Source organism: Gymnogyps californianus, chromosome 1, assembly GCF_018139145.2.
Source record: "Gymnogyps californianus isolate 813 chromosome 1, ASM1813914v2, whole genome shotgun sequence".
NCBI lineage: Eukaryota > Metazoa > Chordata > Aves > Accipitriformes > Cathartidae > Gymnogyps > Gymnogyps californianus.
Genome location: NC_059471.1, coordinates 174,770,664 through 174,795,882, shown reverse-complemented (window position 1 = coordinate 174,795,882; position 25,219 = coordinate 174,770,664). Strand labels below are relative to the sequence as shown.

Sequence of the window (25,219 nt, the reverse complement as noted above, 5' to 3'; positions counted from 1 at the left end):
GAAAAGAAAATGTCATCAATATCACTCCTCTTACAATTTTCAACCACATAAATGTACTGCTTTTTTTTTTTTAAACTGTAATCATTCCTGGAAAGATTAACCTTCTACTCAGGCTTTTCTCTTGCTCTTCAAGTCGTAGAGACGATCCAGTGGTTTCCACATTTTTATCCATTGGTTCTGGCTGAACAAATTTTGCATTACCAATTCAGGATGTTTGCCCATCACTAAACCTCAGAATCCACAGTTAGGACAGACAGAGCATCATATTACTAACTGCAAAAGATTTAAGGAAAGATGCTTCTTTGTCATTCTGCAACTGATCATTTTTCCTATTACTATCAATTCTATAATGACAAAGAAAAAATAACTGTACAAGAACAACCAAGGAAATACACCATTAAAGCACCACATGCAATTTAAAAGCGATGAGTACATTTTGTTTGAAGACTGGAGTGTAAATATCAGTAAAAGCTAACATGCAAAGATTGTTCTCATGTATCAATTGTTGATATTTTCCATCCAGGACAGGAAATCTGTGCATCATCTTTCCTACACCTAAAGTTAGGAAAATTGAGTTTTCTTTTAAGGCAGGAGGTTAACAAAGACGTAAGACGTATTATGCTGTATGAAACAGCCTGACTACACTGGCAACATGAAGGTCAAGACTAAAAAAAAGGTTAAGTACCCATCACCACGTACATCAGCAGCACATATCAATATGCAGCTTAGCTACCTGAATCTTTTCTTTTGATCCATTCATTTTAGATATTTATTGCTCTACTAATTCCAATGAAGAACTTTACTCAAAAAGCTACATTGAAACTACACAATGGAGTAAAGTTAATCATGTATACATTTGCAGGATACTATTTCTTCTGAGAAAATCCTGCAAGATAGGAACCATGCACACCTGAAAATTATTTTCATATTAATCATCATTTACTTTGCATTCAAGTCAGTTTTACATATGCATTCTATGATGCTGATACTCAATGTAGGTATGGCTATAATCTACCATTATGGAGAGCAGCCCAAGACCTCTGATACTGTCATGCAAAAACCAAAATTCAACAAAGACAGTATTTTTCCCCTTTTCTTTTCAGATACCAAGCAGAATTACTTCTATTCCAACATTTAAAATAGTTATCTTTGGCTACTGAACTAATCTGGAAAGAGTCAAACGAACTTCAAACTGAAATAAACAATAGGAAAAAGGAAGCATACAATTTTAATTATATAGCAGCTGCCGCAACATTCTAAGCTAGTAAAAATGGTGTAGCTTTAAAATTAGCACGAGCATTGCATCAGCATAAGTACATACTTTGCAATTATTATGAACAACATTTCAACATGTCACCGTTCAATTTTAAACTGTCATTACAAAGTGATATACTACTTGTTTCCTTTAATTTGTAAGCTTATTTTGTTAAAAAAAAGATAAGAGAAAATCCCACACCTTCTTTGATAACTTGTGTTTAATGATGTAGGACCTTCATTCAAACTGTTTTTCTTGACATCTTCCTCCCATTTTCTCCTGGTGTAGGAACTGCCACCACGTATTGAGCTAGCAGACGAGTCCCTGTAAAAAAGTTTTTAGTTTAGCAAACTCTTATTAAAGAAGGTTGTTCTTGATGTGAGCTGAAAAGGAGTTTCAATTAAAGATTAAAACCCTGCATAACACCCTTAAAATAAACATAACCGCACAGAACAGGAAGAAAATTACCTTTATGGACAATCATTTTCAAGCTCCTGTGGAAAAATAGTACATTCATACTAACACTGTTAGAAATATAATAGAAAAGTAGCATCAAAAGAAAAAGTGCTAAAGAGGATTTAATCAACATGAAATCAATGATCAGCTTTTATCTGTGACCATTGCTGGCTTTGTTCTTCTCAAAAAAGGAACAAGAGGCTCTTCTGTTTACTCCTGAGATTATCCAGTGCAATAAAGGGAAAACTACTCGGGTTTTTTAGAAATTGATTTCATGGGATTTTTCATTCTTGGATGTTATAAGAAGAAGTTCAAAAGCTGACTAGCCTTTAGAACTCATGATACTGTAGACTAGTGTAAACAGGCCTGCAGTAGCCATTCCTGAGTGGGCTGCCACGTATCACTAGCTGACATTACTTTAGTCATAAGGAATTTCCAGCCTGTTGTTGCAGTTTATAGCAGCAAGAAATAACCTTGCAAAAATCTACTTAGAAAAACTACCCTGAAAACTGATACTGAGATGCAAAACACTGAATTTCTAATAAAAATGTCAGCTCAAGATTTGAAGTAAAGTTCAGATAGAAGGAAGAAAAAAAGGTCTTTCACAAAACTATACAGAAAAGGCAACCAGGTGTGTGAGGGAAAATAAAACAAAATTTTGTAAAGATGTATTTTATGTTCAGATACCTTTGGCCTTCAGAACGTACCTCTTTTTGCACAAAAGTTTCTGCTAGCCCTTCTGTGGTCGGAAACAACTTTAGAAAATGATCAAACACAGGCCAATGCAGTGTTATTTCTTCCCACCAAAGAGAAACACAAATTCTGAGATATCATCTACCACAGAAAGGTCCTGCTGCATGACAAATTTTTCATAATTACGGAAGGTTTCACTTTGCCAAGACACTACAGACTTCAGCACTTTTGCTGTAGCACTTGCTACTCAACTGAGGCTGGATGTCTGAGATTTGTTAATCTAAAAGCCCAGCTGGGATTCATCTTGAAGTCCTTTCCATTACTCACAGTAGGATGTTAGCTGGATTACACTACATCATCAATAAACCAGACAAGCAGGTGTTCAGACAGGTAGAACAAGAACCCAGCATTAAGCTAAGCAACAAGGACAAAGATCTGGGACAAAGGCAGAAACCTTAATAATTTATTAAGGTACCTGTAGGGCAGATGGTTAAATTCTACATGTAAAGAAGGCCAGACTAAATGTCAAAAATCTCTTATGGCTTCAAGTAAGCAAGCTGGGTTGTCTGCCACATCACACACCAGGCAAAGTATTGGTGCCTAAATAGGCCGGCCTAAAAGCAGGCTTCATTTCTGGTACACCAAGGAATACAGAAAGTTCTCAGCTCAATTGTTTAGTCAGCACTGGGACTAACGAGACTGATGACCCCAGTTCACCCAATGCATATGAGGAAAAATATGCTATTGCTGATACCCACTTTTGGAACCATGTCTGTGAATAAGCCACGACGGTTAAGACTGGCACGTCAAGGACACAAATATACCTCAACACTGAAGCAAAATTTAGTCCCTTTGTTACAAGCAGTAACAGCTTCTAAGAAATAAAATTGCAATGAAATATTTATTCCAATCTTAAGGTATCATCTAGTTAAGACACTTTTGGAGAACAAGAGTTTTGAGAAGATCTCAGAAGAATAAAAATTGAAATAATAACAATAATCTCTCTTATAAACAAACCAAAAGTGACAAACTCAGTCTCAGAGAATATAGTACTCTAGAGAATGGTAAGCACAAACAGAAACTCCAAACTGCCCTGTTATAGAAATACAGATTAAAAAAATCTGGCCAAGTAACATGAGAGATGCCAACAAACTAAGCTGAAGTTTAGGGGAGCATGAGAGCTGGAATATCCCTGTTTCTAAACAGAACTTGTCACCCAGAGACTAAACTTAGGCAACAGTATTCTGCAAGCATAGGAAAAGCCAGTATTTATCTTGTGTTTGCGCTGAAATGAACCATTCTCAAGAGTAGCAACAAAGAAGCTCCTCTTCAGACATAAGGAGATTTATCAGTCTAATTGACAATGATTATAATAGCACATTTTGAGCAATGAGAGGATTTTCAGTTCAGGTCATCCAACATTCAGCTATCTAGATACGATCCAACAGAAACAAGACATTAGGAAGACTTTTAGGTTTTGTACTAGACATTCTGTATTAACTCAAGAAAACGTCTGAGTAGAACCTCAATAAAGGAGAGGAGTGAAAAATGGGAAGGTTCTGACAGTGTACATATGCCATGAAAGTACTCCAAATCCTAACAGGTAACAAGCCTATGCACCTAAACTTTTTATTTCTTTTATCCTGAAAGGTACAGAAGAAATATCAGCAAAGAAAGTAAAAATCTCCAAAAGGAGACAAAAGGTCAACATGTAAACAAGAAAAATAGAAGAATTGCTTCTGTAACTATGATTTTTGTAAATCATTACTGCTGCACGATATGATTTGAAGCAAAGACTGTAAGAAACACAGCATTTTAATATTACCAAAAGTAATAATGGAGCCTAGTAGCAGCACTTCATGGCTCAAGAAAAAGCAGTAAAATGCTTTTATCACTCTGTAGCTTAAAGTTTACAACTTCATATTTTGGATTTTATCTATTTTCTTCCCCAAGAAGACAACACTCATTGCCCAGTTCTGTTCTTGTCATACAATAATTTGGATTTTAAAAAGGGTCATTATAATTTACAAGATCAAAAACCTTCAGGAATTGGATTACCCTACGGATTAGCATAATCTACAGAGCAGGATAATGCTATAAATTAGCATTGTCTTAAAATCTGTAAGTTTGTCAGCCACTCTAAAATCATGTAATTTTATATTTAACAGAAATTATAACTTCAGAATCACCTGTTTTCTTTTTCATCAATGTCAGAGGTACTGGCCAGTCGTCTTGGTATTGTAGGTGCAACATATGCAAGTCGAGTTCCTTTTGCATCTTTCTCCTGAAAGACATGTTTTTTATTAAGTGTTACTATTATTGATTATACTGCTATTGGCTGGAAAATCATCATTATGACAACTTCAGCTGTATTTATTGTGACCCGATTATATTAATGAGTTTTAAGCTTTAGTTAAATATCATAAGGACTACAATAGGAAAAGGAAACGGTTCATGTTTTCATTCTAGTGATGCAAATGACTTGATATCTCTTTTTTCTGCTTTGCTGCAGTACAATTCCAACACTGATTACTGAAAGCAACTGTTTTAGTATTTTTGTATAGTATAGTATAGTATAGTATTATTCTTAATCCTGAAAACATTTAAATGTTTGTACTTGAAACAGAGAACCACAAGTTCTATACTGTTCGGTTACCCGTTCCAAATTAGTCCTTCACTTCGTTCAGTGTATTCATGTTTAACTATAGAACTAAATTTTTGTAAATAAAAAATGACTATGGAATACAAAAAGAGACTCCTTTTTTATAAGATTCTTTCAACATCACTCCCCAAGTGATGCCGAAACTATCAAATCTCCGATCTCCCTTAACTGTAAAAACTACTACTAGCATTGCAAGTCCCAAAAAGGGAAAAGCCCTAGACCTATGTACCAGGTCACCAGACAATGAAGGTGTATACTATACTTTTAAAGACACTATGCAGAAGCTGCATAATTTAACTTTTCGGAATTTTGGTAAAGAGTAGATGTGTAGTACAATCTTACTGCTACAATATATCATAAACATCTATAACTAAGGTAGATCAATTCCTCAAAATGTTGTTTCACACTGAAAATGATTACCTTTTCTTTGTTGTCCAATGAAGAGGAAAGTCTAGGACTTGAAGCAGAACGCATAACACCTGCAGAGTCCTTTTCTTTCTGAGCTTCTTTGGAAGCAGTAATCTCTGCAAGCGCACCGTAACTACCAGTTTTTCTAAGACCTAACCTCCACGAAGCAGGAGATTCATCTTTCCTCTCTTCTTCTTTGGGAGAAACCTTGGTTGTAGATGTTGGAAACTATAAAACACATGTAAACGAATTTATATTATTAATTTACATTACCTGTTGCTAATTCATGCTCCTTGCAGAGATTTAAGAACACAACTGTTTTTAATAATCATAGAAGTGTTGCATTTGTAGGGGAGTTGTGGTGAGAAACAACCTACACACTCTTCTCTTAAATTAGTTAATGAGATAAGAAATGTAAGACTGGTCAAGGTATACTACTCCTCTAAAAGTTAGCTTAGAAAACCCCACACTTTGTAATACACACTGTGATGACGAGATGCACTTAGAAACATGCAAATCCAGTATCAACATTTTGATTAAATATGTTATTTTGCAACCTGTACACAAACCTGTGCACACCAGAACCTCACCATAGATTTTTCACCCTTATTGGGCACAAGAACAATGCCAGTTTTGCGCAAGCCCTGCCTCCATGATGCAGGATCTACTGATTCCACGACAGGCATGATAGGAGGAATGAAATCATACTAAAGCCAATTAAGACAAGACAAAGATGAAGATTGAAAGAATGGAAAATAGAAACAAAAGGTTGTTTTAAAACCACAGTTTGTTCCTACGTTTATGTTACGTAGGTCTTCATTACAGCACAAAATACCAAAAAGCAGTAAGAGACTTAAAACCTTAGTAACAGATTCTTATTAAACACAACACAGCATGTTTAGCTAATTCAGAGACAGAATTACAGTTCGCATAGAAGAGGACAGCAAAGCCTGCTGACCTAACAAGGTCCATGGCCTAAATCCTCCTATGGTTGAGAATACTGGAAGATTCACACTAACATACCTCTTATCATATTTCATTCGTATCCCTTAATCACATCCCATGCTAGCTTAGGTATCAAACCCATACCTTCACTCCCGAACTTGCCTTACTTCAGTACCCTCAGACAGAAAGCAGCATTACTGAATGCCACATAGACTTAAGAAAACCCAAATTCAAGCTTAGTACACTGCATGTGCACCACTTGTGAGCAACGTACAGTTTGGCCACCTATGGTGTAAAAGCAGAAGAGTAGCTGCAGTAGCACAGATGGAGCAAACCTGAAACGGCAGGTGCAAGAGTAGGTGCAAGATCACACATACAGTGCTGTTGTACCTTCATTAGTAAAAACAGTTTAAAGCCTTTTTGTTCATTGATATGAGCTGCAACTGCTTCTCTAGATCACATGTACATGCCGTTACAAAATGATCAGTCTTGATATAACTGTGCATTTATTTTGTAGCTACAGAAGGCCCTGAATTTTTCACATATACTATTAGAAAGATAACTACAATTTACTTTTAACCTGCACCTTTTACCTTTAAGACGAAAAGATAAGCCATTAATTATTGCATCATAAAATTAGAACAAACTAAATGCCAGTGTATTAATTATTTATAAAAGGTTATCATTCAGCTTAAAATCATACTTATTTCTTCTTCTTATAAAAAAGTTCTCCCCCCCCCATACATCATCATTTAATCACATACCAAAAAAATGTCTATTTGATCATTCAACTCTGGAATATCAAGCCACACCCCAGCTAGCAACAATTTGGTAACGTCCTATTGCTGAAGGTCTTATAGCTTAGAAGGCTTTTGCATGATATGAAATAAAATGATTGGAAGGGACAAGCTAGGAAACTTTTGACTTCAATATGAAGTTCAGACAATTACAAGAAAAATGAAGTGTTTGAAGTGTTAGATATCTTAGAATCTCCAGCGTGCAAAGATAATTAAGTGCAGTAAAAAAACTGGGTGGAGAGCACATCAGTTAAACTGCCCAACTGTCACAAAAGCTTGTATTACTGAAGTTTCAAAAAATATTTCAAAAAATAAACTATATAAAGTAGGCCTATTTCCTTGCACTAAAATTCACACTATATATTTGAATTCATTCCAGTTAGGCACAGTTAGCAAACCAGCAATTACTCACAATGTCTTCCCTCCCTCACGCATTTGCTATGGTTTGTGTGGAGAACTTGCGGCTCTTGAGTTCTGCACAGCTCCTGAGCAACGCAAACGCAGCTCCCATGACAGAGAACCATAATTCCTTACTGAGCCAGCAGGAACTGTTTAGATTAACGTCACAAGATCATCCTGGAATCTAGCTGTCTGCCCAGCCACAAAGCTCAGCGCGAGGGGAAACAGTAGTCATTCCTGCCAGTGAGCCATGCCCACAATTCCCCTTTTGCTCTCCTGTTTTTTTGAGATAAATCTTGTGGACATCAGTCACAATGATTTTTGTAAAGCAGCTCTTTGGATGAGGAAGGTTGGCTCAACCCTATTGTACAGTATCACATATTATGATGCAGTTGGGCAATATATTCCCTCATTTGCTACATTAAAGTATACTTTGTAAGATAATCATCATTAGATTCTATTGTGAACATGAAAGTATAACTCCAATAAGCTCCCAGGAGCTAAATACAATATATGCTATTCGCCCAGCAGTACGTCTTCTCTCTCTACGGTGGCTTCAGTATATCATGGCTACCATTTCTCCTGAACATGCTTTTCAGAAGCACCAGTAGAGGGTTACGCTTTGATTATGATGCGTACAGAAAAGTCGTAATGATTGACAAATGAAGCCTGACTGGCTTACTATCCAGTTTGCCTTGATATTCTAAAAGTTTGACTTGTATACCACCTTCTGACTACGCATTATTATCTACTGTAATTTTCTTCCCCAGGCATACATATCTTCCCTTTGACAAGCAAAACTAAAATTCACTCCAATTAGCTTTTCACATCAAGCTGTAAAAAGCTTCATGCACGCAATATGGCTTTGCTAGGTGCGTTTTTGAGCTGTGCATTGAATAAATCATATGTCCCAATTCTCTAGCTCTTTCATGAGGTCCTAACCATATTGAAATTAGGGTTGGGACCTATAGCACTTTCTACTTCTTACTTCAGGTACCATTTTCAACTTCTGTGCCTAAGCACTAGCTGAATCCTTCTAAGGACTCCTGAAAGTACCTTAGTCACGCCTGCCTCCCTTGCCTTAAGTGCATCACAAATATAGGCACAGAGAGACACTAGAACTGTAGTTTCTAAAAATTTTGGAGGAGTCTGGCATAGAAAAGACTTTCAAAAGATGACATTTAGCTTCAAAAAACCAAGAACTCGTCTCACTGTGCAACCGATTTTTGCTTTTTTAAAAGGATTCAGCGATTTCATAGCTCTGTATTTTAGATCCCTGTTTAGAACCAAAACCATTCAAAATTTAAAAAAACTGAACACACTTTTGGCAGAAAAACAAAATATTTTAGGAATCTGTGCATATTTTCATCACTTCACTGGATAACCCAATCCACTTTCTATACAAGAATCAAAAAATGTATGCTTACACAGAAGAACAGAAATCTAAAATCACGAGAAAGGTATTTTATTTTACCTTCTTAACAGGTGATGTAGGTGCCCCTTGGCCACCAGCTACTGAAGGTGCTGTCACAGCTACCGACGCTGACTGCGTACTTGTGGTATTTGCATTATTAGTTACAGCTGCCAAGGATTTGGTCTTATCTGCAAAATATTTAGAAGATTTTAATTTTCATTTTTCATTCACAATTTCTTCACTTCTACAACACAGAGCTGAATTTCTTTTGAACAAATTTGACAGTCAACTTTCCAAACAGCATTTTATTATTTATTCCTCAGTGTTTTCCCCCTCACTCCCAATCTGTACCTTAGTTAGGTGTACCTTTTTTCTGTAACAGTCATGCATGTAACTTTTTTTTTTTGTTATTCAGCAAGTGTTTAACACTCAGAACCACAGAATCATTCAGGTTGAAAGTGACCTCAGGAGGTCACCTAATTCAACCGCCTGCTCAAGGCAGGGTCAATATTGCATACAGACCAGGTTGCTCAGGGCTTTGATGAGTCAGGTCTTGAAAACCTCTAGAGACAGAGATTCCACAGCCTCCCTAGGCAGCCTATATTTTAGTAGATGGCTAATGACCACAAAAATTTAACAGAAGGAGGTATGTTGGCATGTAATAGTTAATTTGAACTACAGAAGATGCTAATTCAAAGTAAAACATTTATTCTCGGATAACTGTGTATGTTGAGTGCAAAGAAATAATTAACTGCACAGAGAACCCAGCCAGGGATTCCGGTCACTAGAATGAACTGAGGCAGTGACTTGCCTTCCAGAGCTCTGACTTTCCATTTGCTTCATTCCTTCTTAGTCCCTTGTTTTTCCTACCTAAGTTTCACTGTCCACCTACTCTACCCTCTTCTGCTTTGTCCTTCCTGCCCACATTTCTTCCTCTGTCCTTTCTCTGTGTACCTTAACCCCTCTTACACAAACATACAGAAAATGTCATGGTTGTGATACAACTGTTGTCACTGCACTTGCTTGAGCTTTATAATCTTACAGCTGACTCCTGTTTCACCTATTCAAATTGCGTATTCTTTGGTGTAGGATGCTACATCCTATCTGTGCAGTATGGAGCAACATGGGGCTCAATCTCCATTGGTTTTGGCCCTACTATAAACATACCTTTTTGTCTACACTACCCATACAGCATAGGAGCAGTTAATTTAGAAAGTATGCAATGTTTTCATACAGTGTTCTCACATCTAACATTCAAATTCAACAAAGTACCAATCTATGACTGGAAATAGTGTATTAATGGTATTGCTGTTACACACTTGTTTTAGCTATGACATAGTTGAACAGATGTTTTGAATAATTACTTATGCAGTAAACAAATACAAATATAAAAAAATCAGCTTACATGACTAACTGTGCACTTAATGGAAAGTTCTTTTTAAACACAAGTGAAAATAAATGGTGGTAAACTTCTAGGTCATGGTGATAAAAAGTTCAACAGGGCAATGCGGACTGACAGTACGATTTGAGATGATGCACAGGCAGATCTGCTGGAAATTTGCAAATGAGTAATACAGCTTTAAAATATACAGAAAAAGTTATCAGGAGTGAAAGCATGGAAGGAGAAAAATGGATTTTTCACAACTGTATTCTGAAATTATTTCAAGGAGAGCAAGAACATAGTTGTATGCATGATTGAGCTAATATTGACTAACTTTCAAAAAACATTAAACTACCTCAAACAAAGTAAGTTAAAAAACCTGAACTGCTGAAAATTTTATTTTTCAGCTTGTTTCCTTGTCCTTTAGGAGATGGTAGCTTCATATTCATATTTTCCTTCTTGGTCTTACAGACAGAAATGTATTTATTTTTAAACTGTATTCTCACATAATCAATGAAACAGAATGTAAGTTTTAGGAGAATATTTCAAATATCCCAACAGATTAGAAATCACAGTTTCCAGTACTTCAGAATATTGAACACTATTAAAATATTTTACAACCAGAATGCTCCTTATAATCTTAAGGTTTTTCACTAGAAAACTACCTTAAGCTGAATAATGGGAAAAAAGGGAAAGTACAAGCTTGGAATTGAGATGCAGCTCTACAGGGAAAAGCTTAAAGTCTAGCTTGCCAAATAAAGTATGATAAAGCCTTGTTGATATTAAAAAACCCAAAGTTTACATAAATTAATTCTTGTGTCACAGTCAAATTTTCCTGGCACAAACTATCTACTGGTAATGAAGAGAACACAGTTACCAGAGTCATAAAGTTCAGGAGACATTACAGTTAGCTCAGTGACTGAGAAATTACTACATGTTATATATTACACATGTTTTGAGTTTATCAGAGCTCAGTCTCTGTAAATAAGGGATGCAAGTATACTAAGGTGAAAGACTAATTACAAAGCTTGACAGATGTTTTTTCCAGCTTAACACTGAAATCTTGATTTATTTCAAAATACAAAAATAATTAAACCATAATAGACAGTTTGGTTTCACAACTTATTTTTACTTCTGCCTACGTTAAATATTTATGATATATTGGTTAGCTCTAAAATCCCTTCTTAGTCTTATCTTTTCAGGTGACGAAATTAGAAAGAATGTTTTAAAATGAGAACTGACAGCTCGCCAAAAAGGGTTACTTATTTTAAAACGTATAAGTATAAAATAAAATATCAACAAGATATTTCTAATGACATCTATGTCTATGTATTGTATAGCTGCACTGTAATTCTAAAATTCTTTGTTAGGACTGAACATACATCTTTAAACACTGATTGCCTGACATTTGTTTTCTGATTTGAAACAAAAAGATGCTATGCTGTTCTTACATCACTACTTGCTTTAAGACTCAGATAATTGTTCAAGGAAAAAAAACCATAAATACTATTGAAGAGAGAAGTACAGAGTAACGTGTTTCTTTGCATACAATTCCAAACTTTTCAAAGAACATTCCTCTTGAAATGAAGTTGTATATGAAGTAACTGTTAACATTAAAATAGCACCTTTAAAAGTTTATTTCAGTACACACAGAAAATATATGCACCATTACTTTATGAATACTTGAGCCAAGATTGCCAGATTATTGGTAATTACTTCAGGATGACAAGAACAAAAGAGAGTGTTTGGACTTCTGCTGTTCCGATCTCTATACCAGCTTCACAAGCAAACACCGCTATGAAGCCTTCATTTCTGATTTGTTCTTCTAACTTCTTCAATGTTTTCTGACATGCTACTTAAGGCTTATATTATTCCAACTATTTAATTAAAAGTATCAATTTTTAAGTAGCCAATCAAATAAGTAGGTTAACAGCTTCAACCTAAATAGCCACCAGTACAGACATATGTTTGATATCTCTGTTATGACTTGACTTTAGACATATATAAACTTGCTTTAAAATGATTGGCAGCTCAGTGAAATGCGGAAGAATAAGTGAAACTTAAGATACTTAACTGTATCTGGTGATATTAAATAAGTAAATTTATAAAGTGAAAACTTAAAGAAAGACAGTACTCCAAATAACATACCTGTCTCTGCTTCGGATTCTGAGTCATCATCCTCTTCCTCTTCACTAGAACAACTGGATTCATCCTTCTTTCCCTCTTCTTCCTCATCTGCTTTTTCCTGCTCCAGAGACTCTATACTAGATGCGTTCTTTTCTTGCTCCATAATCAATGTCTCCTTACTGAGTTTGAAAAGAAAAATACTAAGTCCTGAAAAGTTTACTAAAGCCTGTCAAGTAGGACTTTGTGACAGGTTGTAATGTTACCTTTTTTATTAAGAGCTTATAATTTTTCCTAGTTTACTTACTTTTTGAATGTTTTCTGTGTCTGATTATTATCCATGTTGGCTGTGGATTCAATTAGGGGAGATTTCTTTTCCCGTTTTTCACTATGAAGCTTCAAAACACACAGAATGATGCAGTTAAATTGATAGAAAGGTATCAGTGTGACAAAATTACAAATGGAGGGAAATCTTCTCGAACTATTACAAAGACTAATTCTAGTGTTATACACATTCGTGTATAAGCTTTCAAAGTGTTAAAGTTCAAAATTCTAAAATTGCAGAAACTGTTACTCCAAGTCAGTTGCTCATTGTTGACGCTTCAGATCATAAAATGTCCACTGGACAAGGCAAGTAGAACACCACCTTCTTTCTTCCAAGGCTTTTTGGTCACCATAATTGAACAAGTAAGGGCATAAAAGATCTTTTGAGATGACTGTGGCATTACCTGAATTGAAGCCTCAAATCAAACGTTTGTGTTTGATCTATATGCTGCTTTGAGCTGTATACCATAATCATACGTATAATAAAGTATAACATATATATATATATCTTTATATGCAAAAGGCCTACCAGATTCTGCTTCTTTTGTAATTCTTCTAAATATCCTAGAATATCTTCATCTGCCACATCAAACGCTGTCTGCCCCTGGAGAAGGGGAAGAAGTAAAACACCATAATTGTACAGCAGAATTTAAATATAACGGATTACGATGCCTTATCACATGATGATGCAGGTAAGAAGCACATTCAGAGAGAGAAATTAGAAAGTATAAGCCAAGCTGTATTACAAACTGTTAGTCTGTCAGTAGTCGAAAACAATTTTGCAATATTACTTTTTTTGGGTAATTGGAACAGAAACATCTATACCTGATGAATAAACACGTTTTTTAAGAGATAAAAACATGACTTCAATAAAATTTTGCTGTCCTTTGAAGGAAAAAAAACTATCAAGGTAAAGAAAAGTAGATTGAAAGAATATGATTCTCTCAAAATTAGTTCCAAACAACTATTCCAATGGCAGTTGTATGGATGGATCCTGAGCAGTTCAGTATCCTGCCCATTTTAGACTACCATATACAGCTTGATTTTTTAAAGTTTAAATTATTTAAGCAAGCTATACTATATTTAAGTAGTCATGCTTTCACATTTTTACAGTAAAACTGTATTTTACATTTTACATTCCGTTTTAGAAAAGATCTGATACAACCATTTATTCTTATCCTCCCTTAGTGTATGATTTCCATGGGACATGTACTTGAATAAACAGATCATCATGTGATTCATTAACAGAGTAATGCTGTCAGCTGAAATTTCTTCAGCTTGCATATCTTACATCTACACAGTCACTGCAATTCTCGACTAGACCAGATGCCCACAGGGACGTGAGATTCTATCTTTAAGGTCTGAATTGGTAAAGATTTCAAAAATTCCCTTTCTTCATCTCTACTTGAAGATGAGAAGGGCTGAAGCTCACACAGTTTCACAAAGAAAGCCTAACTTACTTGGATACTGCAATACGGTGTTTTGTATTCGGAAGTTTGCATTCAAATACAAGAAGGCTGGAATCTAGGCAAAGTCCTAGATCCACTGGTATAAATGCAGCTGCCTCAACACGCTGGGTGGACATACTGAAATGTTGGGAGGATCATGACAAGATCAGTAAGTACTTCTGTACAATAATCAGCAATAAAGACAGAGCTGTCATTTAAAAGTGGTGACAGCAGCTTATAAAGGTAATTAAAGGTGTTCATATTTGTCTCTGCTTATTTCAGTTTCTCAAAATGTTAACTAAAGGCAAAAATATTCCTAATTACACTGTGAAGGCTATCTTAACTGGTTAGAAAGGATGGACCTCCAAACCACTAATCTTCACGTCCATAAAACTTGTGACCATACAGCAGAAGCACGTGCACCTTTCAATAAGTATTACCCAAAACAGCTTGAGGTCCTCTGACATTTGAGTTATTCCATTTAGTATAATGCAGCACTAACCTGGAAACTAAACAACAAAATTATCTCAAGTTTATATTTGCATTATGACTACAGTTTTTAATCTGGCCTTCTATTTTTAGGCAGCTATTAAGTGGGTTTATTCCCAAAAAATATGAGTTAGACCTACCTTGACCACAAAAAATCACTTTGCAAAAAACTGTTGTAGTTGGAAGGTTATATCTCAACTCAATCCATAGAAGTTAATACCTGAAGTCAAGTGCCTAAACAATAATGGCTGAGTTCTCTGAGATGCTAAGCACCTACAACTGAAACCAAATCCAGAGGAGTTTTCAATCTTCGTATCTCCAAAAGCAAAAATGCTTACTAGCTTACTTCACAACACAACAGGCAAAACTTTCCTAGCTTGCACAGACAAGCCCGTACACCAAATAAAACAGCTTATATCTCTCTGTACCTCCTTTATTCTTATTCTTGCCCCAGTAGAGTTGAACATACTTTCATGAGAGTGCTCTCTGGAATACCACCCTCCACATTTTCACAACCCCAGTAAAAAGTCTAACAGGTTACTTGATAAACTGGCTTCAATTAATTGCATGAGCTTTTGATTGTCTGATAGCAAATACAGTTATACAGCTGATATTCAGAAGTTCTATAAGCATTATACAGAAACACAGCTGAAGTTACTTGAAATTTAATTCCAGATTTCATTGATTTTATTACAAGCAACCTCAATTTCTAAGGAAGAAAAAGTCAACAAAGACTAAAAATGTTAAGCAGCAGTAGTTTTGCCCTTACATAGAGTAAATACTTGCTAATTCATGATCTGTATTTGCGTATTTCCCCAATTTATTTTAAAAAGTTCATGAAAAAATTCAATGAAGAATCCATCTTAAAAGTTGGGCGGGTAATTTACATATACAGTATTGACAGAAATTGGAAGCAGATCAGAATCTATCTGTAAAACATACTGCAAAGAGAAGGAAGAGAGCTTCAGCACTTACACAGTTGAATGAAAAGGTTTGGATCCTTGTGATGCCTATGTGAATCATGAATATATTTGTATCTGTTGGGAGCAAGATCTTGCAAAGCCAGCAAGCTACGCAGGCCTTTGAGTAAAAGTCGAGGAAATATAGCTTAGGAAGCATTCAAGTTATGTCTAGGGAATCCAGAGATGCCTACAAGTTTCTTCCAGCACACCCAAATCAGCATATAGCAATAACTCTTTAGTATGCCAACACAAGCTGATTTTAAGAGTTAAAACACCACCCAAAGGCATCATCCCAAAGGCATCATCATTGTCTTCACTGATCAAAAGAAAGCCTGTATGCAATCCAGCAAGTCACTAACTTTGTACCTCTGAAATGTCAATAAACCCATTCTATTTTGAATTTCCGTGTCAAAGATTACATGGATCATTTAATATAGAACTAAGCATAAAGTAGGCCTAGAAATTAATCTAGACAATGAGAGAATTTAGTTTCGAACACAAACATGCTGTTTTGACAAAACATGCATTATATAAAGCTCCACGTACAGTAAACAGCAGTTTATCATCACTTTTCTTACCCTGGCTTCTAAAGTCACTTTAGAGACCAGAACTTTGTATCTTGACAAGGATTACATAAAAATCCTACCACTTTGTTGACAGCCTCCATATCACATAGGTTTTCCACTAAAATGCGACATGCTTCTTCTTTACCCCAGTGAGCAGCAGCATGAAGTGGTGTCCAGCCATCATAATCTTTAATATTTACATCGTAGCGAGCCTGTATTAAAAGCCTAAAGAAATTAAAAGCATTAGATCTTGACACTGCTGACAGGGATAAATAAAATTGTCATAAAATCATAAAATTATTCTACAATAATATCCTTCTCCTTTTTCATCATGCATATTTTAGTTGGGCTATTGGCAATTGATTAATTTTATTTCCTCACAGAAACATTTGTCTTTTCATTGTTCAGGAGGTATATATATTTTTAAGGAAAATTCAAGAAAAATAGCCTTTTCCATTTTCTTCATTATTCACTTCCTCTTTGTTCAAAGTCCATTGTTTCTATACAGTTAGATATCTTTCTCTACATGTGTAGTAATAGAGAAAAGCCCTTTTATGGAAAGGAGAGCTGTAAAACATCAAAAATTATTAGATACAGTGTTCTTATCTAGTAAATTATTAAAACCTCCTTCTATTCTAATATTAGTTGCTTGAAACTTGCATCTCCTCCTGTCATTAACATTTGATATTGTAACAATCTAGTGTTTACATGCTTCAATTGCTCTCCGAGCGGGAGCAGAGCTCCTCAAATAGAGGACCCGCTTTTCAGCCTGCATTCAACACTCAAATTCGGCATGGTTCTGATGTGAGTGTCAAAGTGACAATGGACACTTAACCTGACAAACAGTTTTGTGTAAAGGGCTATCAGCTCTCTGAAACACTGTCCATAATTATTAAAAATCACATAACCATGAAGTATTCTTCTCAAAAAATTCTGTTTCTCAAGAGCCAATATACTTATAGTAATACCCTCCAATGAGTCAACTTCCACACATGCTCAGCTGCAGTCTTACATCCTACACAGAGCACACATTTTTGATAATTTGAAGCCATCACAAAGATTGCCTGCACATATATTTTTCCCCTCCTAGGAAAAGTACATGGACTGGACTACAAAAAAGACACTAACTGAGACAGCTAAAAAAACCCAGTTATAGATAAAACTCCCGTACAGACACATGCTATTCTAAAACAAAAATTATTATTTTCCAACAGAATAATTTCTCTTCATCATGTTGAAGCATCAGGGTTTTTTGAAGCAGAATTCCCACTCAGTAAATTGTATGTAATGGTTATAATGATTAAAAAAGCTCTGTCATTCAATTTCTGTGTTGACAAAGCATTACAAGGCTCTGCAGACATTAAAGGTAGCAATACTTACACATTCAGGGTGTGTGCTCATTTTCATTCATGTTACAATATATAACTGTTCCTAGTACTGCTAAAGCAGTCAAATACATTTACAAACACAGTAAAGCAATACATTAATAAGTATGCTTTACTTAATAAAAGCAGAGCTTTGATGAAAAACAAATTAAACCTCTGTTACAGTATATACTTGTATTGTATTAATGAAAAGCTACCTGTGAATTAGGGGACGCCAAAAGCCTGAAGCTTTCCAGGAAAGATTTCAACAGTCATGATTTTCAACAACAGTATCAAAAAAGTAAAATTAAATTCTCTGTTCTTTAGGTCTAAAAACCTTTAGTCTGGATTACAAACTCTGCTTTATGTATGCAAACAAATATAGTGTCTTGAAAATATGCATCATCCAGAATGCTAGCTGGCATTATAAAAGGGTATTAAGCTTGTTTACATAGTTGGCTTTAGAAACAGGGCAGGTTTTTTGTCAACTTTCTTCTTTTAAGTAAGTATTCAGGCTCAATATGTACACTGTGTTCATATTTTGAATGACTTAATATAGAAAGCTAACAGCATTATGATTTATGAGTGCTTGAAAACATAAAATCAAGCTTTGAGGAAAAGATAGTTCTAGAGATTGTTATTTTCCAAGATACAACCCCTAAAAGTCAGAAGTGTCCAATCCTATCAATTCCAAGCAGCATTACATCAACAAGACAATCAAATATGAAAAATTTCCATTTAAACTACACTTACTTTAAGACTTCTGTATAGCCCTTAGCAGCAGCTACATGAAGTGCTGTACCACCAGATTTTGCATGCCTGACATCATTTATATGGCCACTGTTGAGCCACTGTCTTGCATCTCTTAGCATTATTCGTTCTTCTTCTTTTCGAGCTGCCTCTATATCAACCCCTAATTCAGATAGGGGCGGGGAGAGGAGAAGAGAGAACACAAAATATTTTAGTTCAAATACTTCAATTCAATTATGTAACAAATCTTATACCATGTTTATGGGATACAATAAAATAACAGCCAAACAGTATGAATAATAAAACAATAAAAACAAATGAAATCTAGAAACAGGTAGTGATTTACTAGATAAAACCACAAACCTCAACAGTAGTCCTTGTAGCCTTCAAATAGAAGTTAAGATTATTTTTAAAACACTTAAGAGATAGATGCTCCTTGACTCAGATCTAATTCTGCCTTCTTTCAGTATTTATTGCTGAAGCTTCATCTGTCCCCAAATCATTTTTCTCCAGCAAACTTGTTTCTATCACGTAACTCTCCTAACTGTCCAACTAATCAAAGCACAACAATATAAAGCAGACTGCAAACACAACTATGCAAAGCTAGAACATCTCTTTTCAAAACTACTGTACATTAATTAATTAATTTTAATTAATTTTCAAAGTCTTTATAATGAACAGTGATTTCAGGCTCTAATGTCTTCAAAGAAACTGTGAGCTATTAATCCTTTACAGGATGAATGAAGCCCCAGAATATGGAAAGCAAATGAAATCCAACTTGACTGTTGCCCATTTAGACATGCAGTAGAAACTGAGCTAAGGGATGAAGTGGCCTTCATTAAACAAATTATTAATATCACGAAATGAAAAGACATAGATAATATAGAGATGATCATATGTAGTGCAATGCATCATTCTACTGTGTAAAACGTGATAAAACATATTATAATAAAACAGATTCATCAAGCTCTTATCAATCCACTCGCAACTAGAAAGCCAGAGCAACAAACTGGCAAACTGAAAGCAATTATATTGGCACTGCTGAAATACTCTTAAGGCAGCAGATAGCGGACTGATAGATCTATTATGTTACGTATGAATTAGTATTTCACAGATGCTGCAATTCCCCAATTATAGAGCAAGAAAACCCTTGAAAATGACATGCCCAAATCAAAATTTCCTGAAATGCAGAAAGAAGGAATGTAATTATTACATGCTTTTGGAAACATAACATGTCATTTGTTTGGTTTGCGGTAGCATATGACTGTGCTACAACAGAGTTCACTTGTTTTTTATTATTCTTCCATCAATTCACACCATAACAGATATGCCCTGTCTACAAATATGTAAAAAAAAAAAACCATCCCCAAAAACAAAAAAATGAAACAACAAAAAAAAACCCCCACAAAGATCAGTTGGAGAAAAGATTCTGCTCACTAAGCAAATCTGGTAAAATTTTATGCTAAGGACAGATGACAAGACAAAACTTTACTAAGTATCATAAAATAACTGAGGTAGGTTATACATTAAGTGTTCTAAGCAGTTGACCGAACTCCTAGACTCATCCACTTAATTGACTAAAACAATCATTTCAGTCTTGGCAATTTAATAAAAATTAATAGAATTACACCTTATCAGAAACTGATGAAACCCCATAATCTGGAGGCTAAGTCTGCAAGATGGAGCACAACGCAAAAGATTGCTGAAGCACAGGAAAAAGCCAAAATGTACTTGCTTGAGAGAAGCTGTGGTAAAATTAAATACGTGGAAGCTTCTAAAACTCTCTCTCAAGACAACTCATCACTAAATAAATCTGAACAGAGATTAAATTTTAGATTCCTAATAATCTTTATAACTCTGACAGATATGAAGAATGAAAACCAGGAACTTTGAATCAATAACGTACTCATAATCATGTACTCCCATTCCTCCAGAAGGCTCCTACATACTGATGTGTGAACTACTGCAAACCGTAACTTCCTGGGGCCTTCGCATCTGCTTGCCTTTTAGAATGACACAGCAGTGCAGATCCGCAGATCCTGGGAAAATAATTCCCTAGAGTACAGTCATTTACATGTCAGTGTTGCCCACAAGACACTACTACGCAAATAAATAGTTTATATATCATCTGTTAGTCACATTTACGTCCATCTCCTTTTTGCACGCCCGAAGTCTAACTGTGAATCCTTATCAGCATGAGTAACCTTCTCCACCTGAAGAATCTGACGTAAATTCCTATCAGTGTAAAACTGTTCATGTGTGTGGTTGGTCGTTTTGAGACACTTTTGTATAAAGGAAGAACAGAGAAAAAGTTCCTCCCAAACCCTGATCTTGAACTTCTAATGGTTCATGTCTAAGCATACTTTCCAGGTATGCCTAAAGACCCAGAGAATTATGTCCAAATAGCAATGCTTTTGCAGAAAAAGCAACTAATACTGAATATAGACTTCTATCAATCTCACCAACAATTTTATTTCTGAAGCCCAAACAAGATATAATGGCTGCAGAGGACTAATGGCTGCATCAATACATTATTTTACAACACAGTAAATTTCTGATCATATTTCAACCGAAGAAAGTACGAGAATCTTGCCAATCTACATAAAACATCCCACATTAATAACTGGCATGAAAACGGGAATTAAACTCTGTGTCAGAAAAAAAGCTGCTCTCTGAGATAAGCTAAATAAAAGTCCCCTTATTAACTACAAAAACCGGAATGTAAACAGCCTTTATTATACTTTGTACAGACCCTTCTCCTTGCTTTTGTTTTCCAGCCTCTATTAAGATATCAGGGAAGAAGAAAATGCTTGTCATACGTTTCAAACACTTTCTTCATACGGCCCATAGATGGCAATGTGCTGCCTCCTAGCTCAACTTCAGCCGGAGTATTCACTCAAAACACCAGTACACTTAACCTCTCTTGGCAGTCTAACAGCTTCTTAAATCATTAATAATTTATTGCTAAATGCTTTCATTTTTTCTGATCAACAAGTGTTATTCAGCAGTTCCAAACAGGTTTGAAAACAGTGTGCCGTTCAGTGAGCATTTAATGAAAATCAGCATAAATTTAAATGCTGAATCATTGTTTTAGGACTCCTCAGCCATATAAAGGCATGTTTTATAGATACTGCATGGAAGATCAACCCACTTTTTACTTCATGTAGTGAATGTTTATATACAAATGTAATAGTTCGCATTTTATCCACATAAACAAAGCTGAGTTAAGCAATACATCCAAGAGACTCTCGTTACATTTACCTATAATTAAGAATGAGGAACATTTGCTTCTCCTTGGAAAAGGAGAAGTGATCTCTCTGATAGTTACTGAATAGCTACCATGCTGTTTCATGAACTCCTGATTCACCTCACATCACCTCTCCCCACTAACTCACCTCCCGAGAATGTTTCCTATAATTCAAAATAACTGCTTAAGCAGTTAAAAATAATTTTAAGAGGACATCTGATGATAAACAGCTAAAAAAATCACTTCAAACCATTACTCTTAACTATACTTGGGACCTGAGGAGAGACAACATTTAAAACTGGCCAGGGCTAGCTGGGACTAAAGCCACATCTTTCTCAAGTCCGCTAGTTTTCACCAGTGGAAATGAAAACTTTACACTACCGGCAAAAGACAACTTCCACAACTATGATATGTTGAAACACTGCAGACTAGAAAGATAAGGGATCATATCAAGAAACTTTAAATAATATTTTTAATGAACATAAAGAATTATGTGGATTGCAGTGGCACCTATATACATGGGATCGGCCCATGATAAAGATAGCAGCCATATGGAGAAACAACAAAACAGGTCCTAAGAGAAATTTTTTGTGTAACACACAAAATAGTTAAAACACATAGCATGCAAAGAGAATAGTTGTTCAGCACTACTTTGGAATAATTTCCATAGAAGACCTAGTTTTGCTATTTGTGAAGTGTTCATAACTGTGTCAAAAAATCTTTATGCCCTACCTGAGCATGTATGTAATTTATCTTCTCACAAAGTATAAAACTAAACTAGGTTTTAAGCTTAAAAAATAATTAAGCCAATAATTACTCTTTGAAGATTAGGGTAGAAAAATGCTTTCATTACTATCAGAGTGCTATGGCTTCACTTACAGGATAGCTAGTCCATTAGTTCAGAATTGCTCCATAGTCCATTATATCAACAGGGTCCTGCTAGATGCTCAGCAGAACACATGTGGCTTCGTCTGGGGATCTGTGGCCCACACAAGAGGACCCATGAAAAGATGCCTGAACCAAGGGTCACAATTTAGAAGTGTCACATATGGAGATCAGAATAACTGAAGAAAAATAGACATTGGACAATAGTACTATAAAAGCTCTCTTCTTTCATGTCCAACACTCCTTACAACAGAACTTGTAAAACAGGAAGATTAATTTAGATCACTGACCATCTCCTCTCTAGACATGTCAGATTTTGGAGCCTGAATGCTAAAATAAGATGAGAAAACACTGCAGATCCTTCTTTTTATTAAGCCTGTAATGTCACATAGAGCTGAATTGTGTTGTATTCTATAATTTATTTCTGTGAATTTAGTGTCTCCAGAGGCTCCCATTTTTTGTCCTATAGTTAGACATCTCCTTAAAATATAACTCAATATCTGTAAAAATTGGGCATAAGTACAAACAAACTGATGATCTGTAGAAGGCTGAATAGTTACACAAGTGGAAGGCTCAGTTTGAACTTTTCCTATAAAGACTGAAGGTCTGCAAAAGCAGCAAAAAGGGTGAGCTAATATGGTGATTCTCCTCAGATTTCTAACAGAAACAAACATCAAATGTCATCACTTAAACATATCTGAAATCACAATGAACCTGACTGATCTTTCCAGCCAATCTTTTGCCACCAAACTACTCTGCTGATGCCAATATGTAGGAAGTCATACTCACAGCATTAACTAAGCAACACAAAAAGGAAACTATAATAAATGTAGGACTAAATACACATGAAAAGGTTGCAAGGCAAGAATGTTACAGAAAACGTCTACTTAATTTTTACGCTGCATGTTTTACCTACACAGAGGTAAGATTTTTTGGCACCCAGGTTTGTTTATTTTCAAAATAAAGAGGCCGATCTTCTGCTACCGGTAACACTGAGACAGGGCTGACGATTCCACAGACTACACAGTTAACTTGCATTATCAAAACTGCGCAACTGCTTTATTTTATACGAGGCACGATGTTAAAGCTGGAGGGATAATTGCATTCAACCACATGTACAGTCAAAGATGAAACTGTCACAATGCATCAGTGTTAATTCCACATTAAGATAAACAATTAAGTTCCTATTTTAGAGCTATTAACTTCTCTAGCCACAACATACACACAATTAGGCACTTTCCATGTGATCACGATAACGGCTAAATAATCATTCTGTATATAATATTAACTTTATATGCAAGTTAAGGATGCCATCAAAAGCACATGATTAAAAACTTACTGCTGAGACAACTGTCTCGTGATTTAGTAAGATATACACTACAAGTTCACATCCAGATTCATACCCTTTCTATTCCATTCTCATCCACAATCATTAAATATTTCCTATTATTTCATCCCTGCAGGTAAAAGCCCTTAGTTCTTACACCTTCAGACACAAATTCAGAAAGGAGGGATGCTGCGTGCCTTCTTCCCTGTTTCTGTAAAACTGAAACTCCTAAGTGGTCTAACAGCAAAACAAGCTAAGTAGAATACATATATATAAATGCATTCATAGATATGTGTGTGTGTGTGTAAATATATATACATATATAGATATATAAAATAAAATAATATATATACAGGCTATATGTATAACCATAGGCTTTAGTGTCCTGTTAAGACCAGGAAGGCAGAAATCCTGTCAGGGACGTTCACACTGTGGTCACTCTTCAGGACATCATTCAGTTCCTGTTCTCCACAGAGGGAGGTCAAACCACTCTGAAGCACAGCCCTAGCAAGTTTTTTCTCACCTGACTGGTGCCTCGTTCAACCAATGTATTTTTCAAATCATCTGAGAAAGATCAACCTTCTGAAAATCCTTTAGCTAGTCAGCAAGCCAACTGACATAAAAATGTAAGAGGAATGCTTGGAAAATAGGTTTTTCATAGCAAGTTAAATTTAGTATTTTAAAACAACCTGAATTATCCCTTTAGAAGCTAACAGCTATACTGCAGGAACATCTACATTGTTCTCAGACTTATAAAGACAGCTCCATAGATAGTTTATTGTAAGCTTTAAATATGAAATATGTAAACCACACTGAAATTTTCTGTGAATTGTGGCATTTAGTTTACTTTACCAATGCTAATTTACAATTGGGCTGTTCAAAATAATTAAACTTGCAAAAGAATAAAAATTAGCATGTAATGTTGAATCTCTGGATTGTAAAAATGTACATAAAAACCCCATATAACAAATAATAAGTGTTTTTTTAAAAAAGCAGTAACATATAAACAAAAAATTTTGGAAGAGTTCTTTTCCCAAATAATGTCAATTTTACAAAAAACTACTACAGTCAATTAGTATAGCACATTGTAAAGTTAAACATTTCAAAAACAATCTTAAAGAATTTAGGCTGAGGCACATTCCAGAAACAACTCTCCAGCAAAGACTGACAGTACTGTTAGAAAAGAACAACTGTATTTTTTCCAAACTAATTAAAATAGACAAATGGCAGTACAGACAACAAAAATATTTGCAACTATCTAATCTGATGTTCTCTGTGTGTTAACTGTAAGAACTGTTAATCAAAATTCTGTTAACACTACCA

At 35.3% G+C, this 25,219-nt stretch overlaps 1 protein-coding gene across 5 annotated transcripts in view; it reads right to left on the bottom strand.

Moving 5' to 3' along the window:
- Positions 1-25,219, bottom strand: part of PPP1R12A (protein phosphatase 1 regulatory subunit 12A) — a 125,116-nt gene that overhangs the window by 33,350 nt on the left and 66,547 nt on the right. For all 5 annotated transcript variants that reach the window (XM_050892057.1, XM_050892030.1, XM_050892048.1 and 2 more), the window contains exons 4-12: positions 18,441-18,600; positions 16,404-16,548; positions 13,388-13,462; positions 12,842-12,930; positions 12,559-12,716; positions 9,090-9,217; positions 5,487-5,702; positions 4,594-4,688; positions 1,457-1,579 (exon numbers count right to left, since the gene is read on the bottom strand). In XM_050892057.1, coding sequence (XP_050748014.1) covers positions 1,457-1,579; positions 4,594-4,688; positions 5,487-5,702; positions 9,090-9,217; positions 12,559-12,716; positions 12,842-12,930; positions 13,388-13,462; positions 16,404-16,548; positions 18,441-18,600 — 1,189 coding nt within the window. The remainder of the gene's footprint in view (positions 1-1,456; positions 1,580-4,593; positions 4,689-5,486; positions 5,703-9,089; positions 9,218-12,558; positions 12,717-12,841; positions 12,931-13,387; positions 13,463-16,403; positions 16,549-18,440; positions 18,601-25,219) is intronic.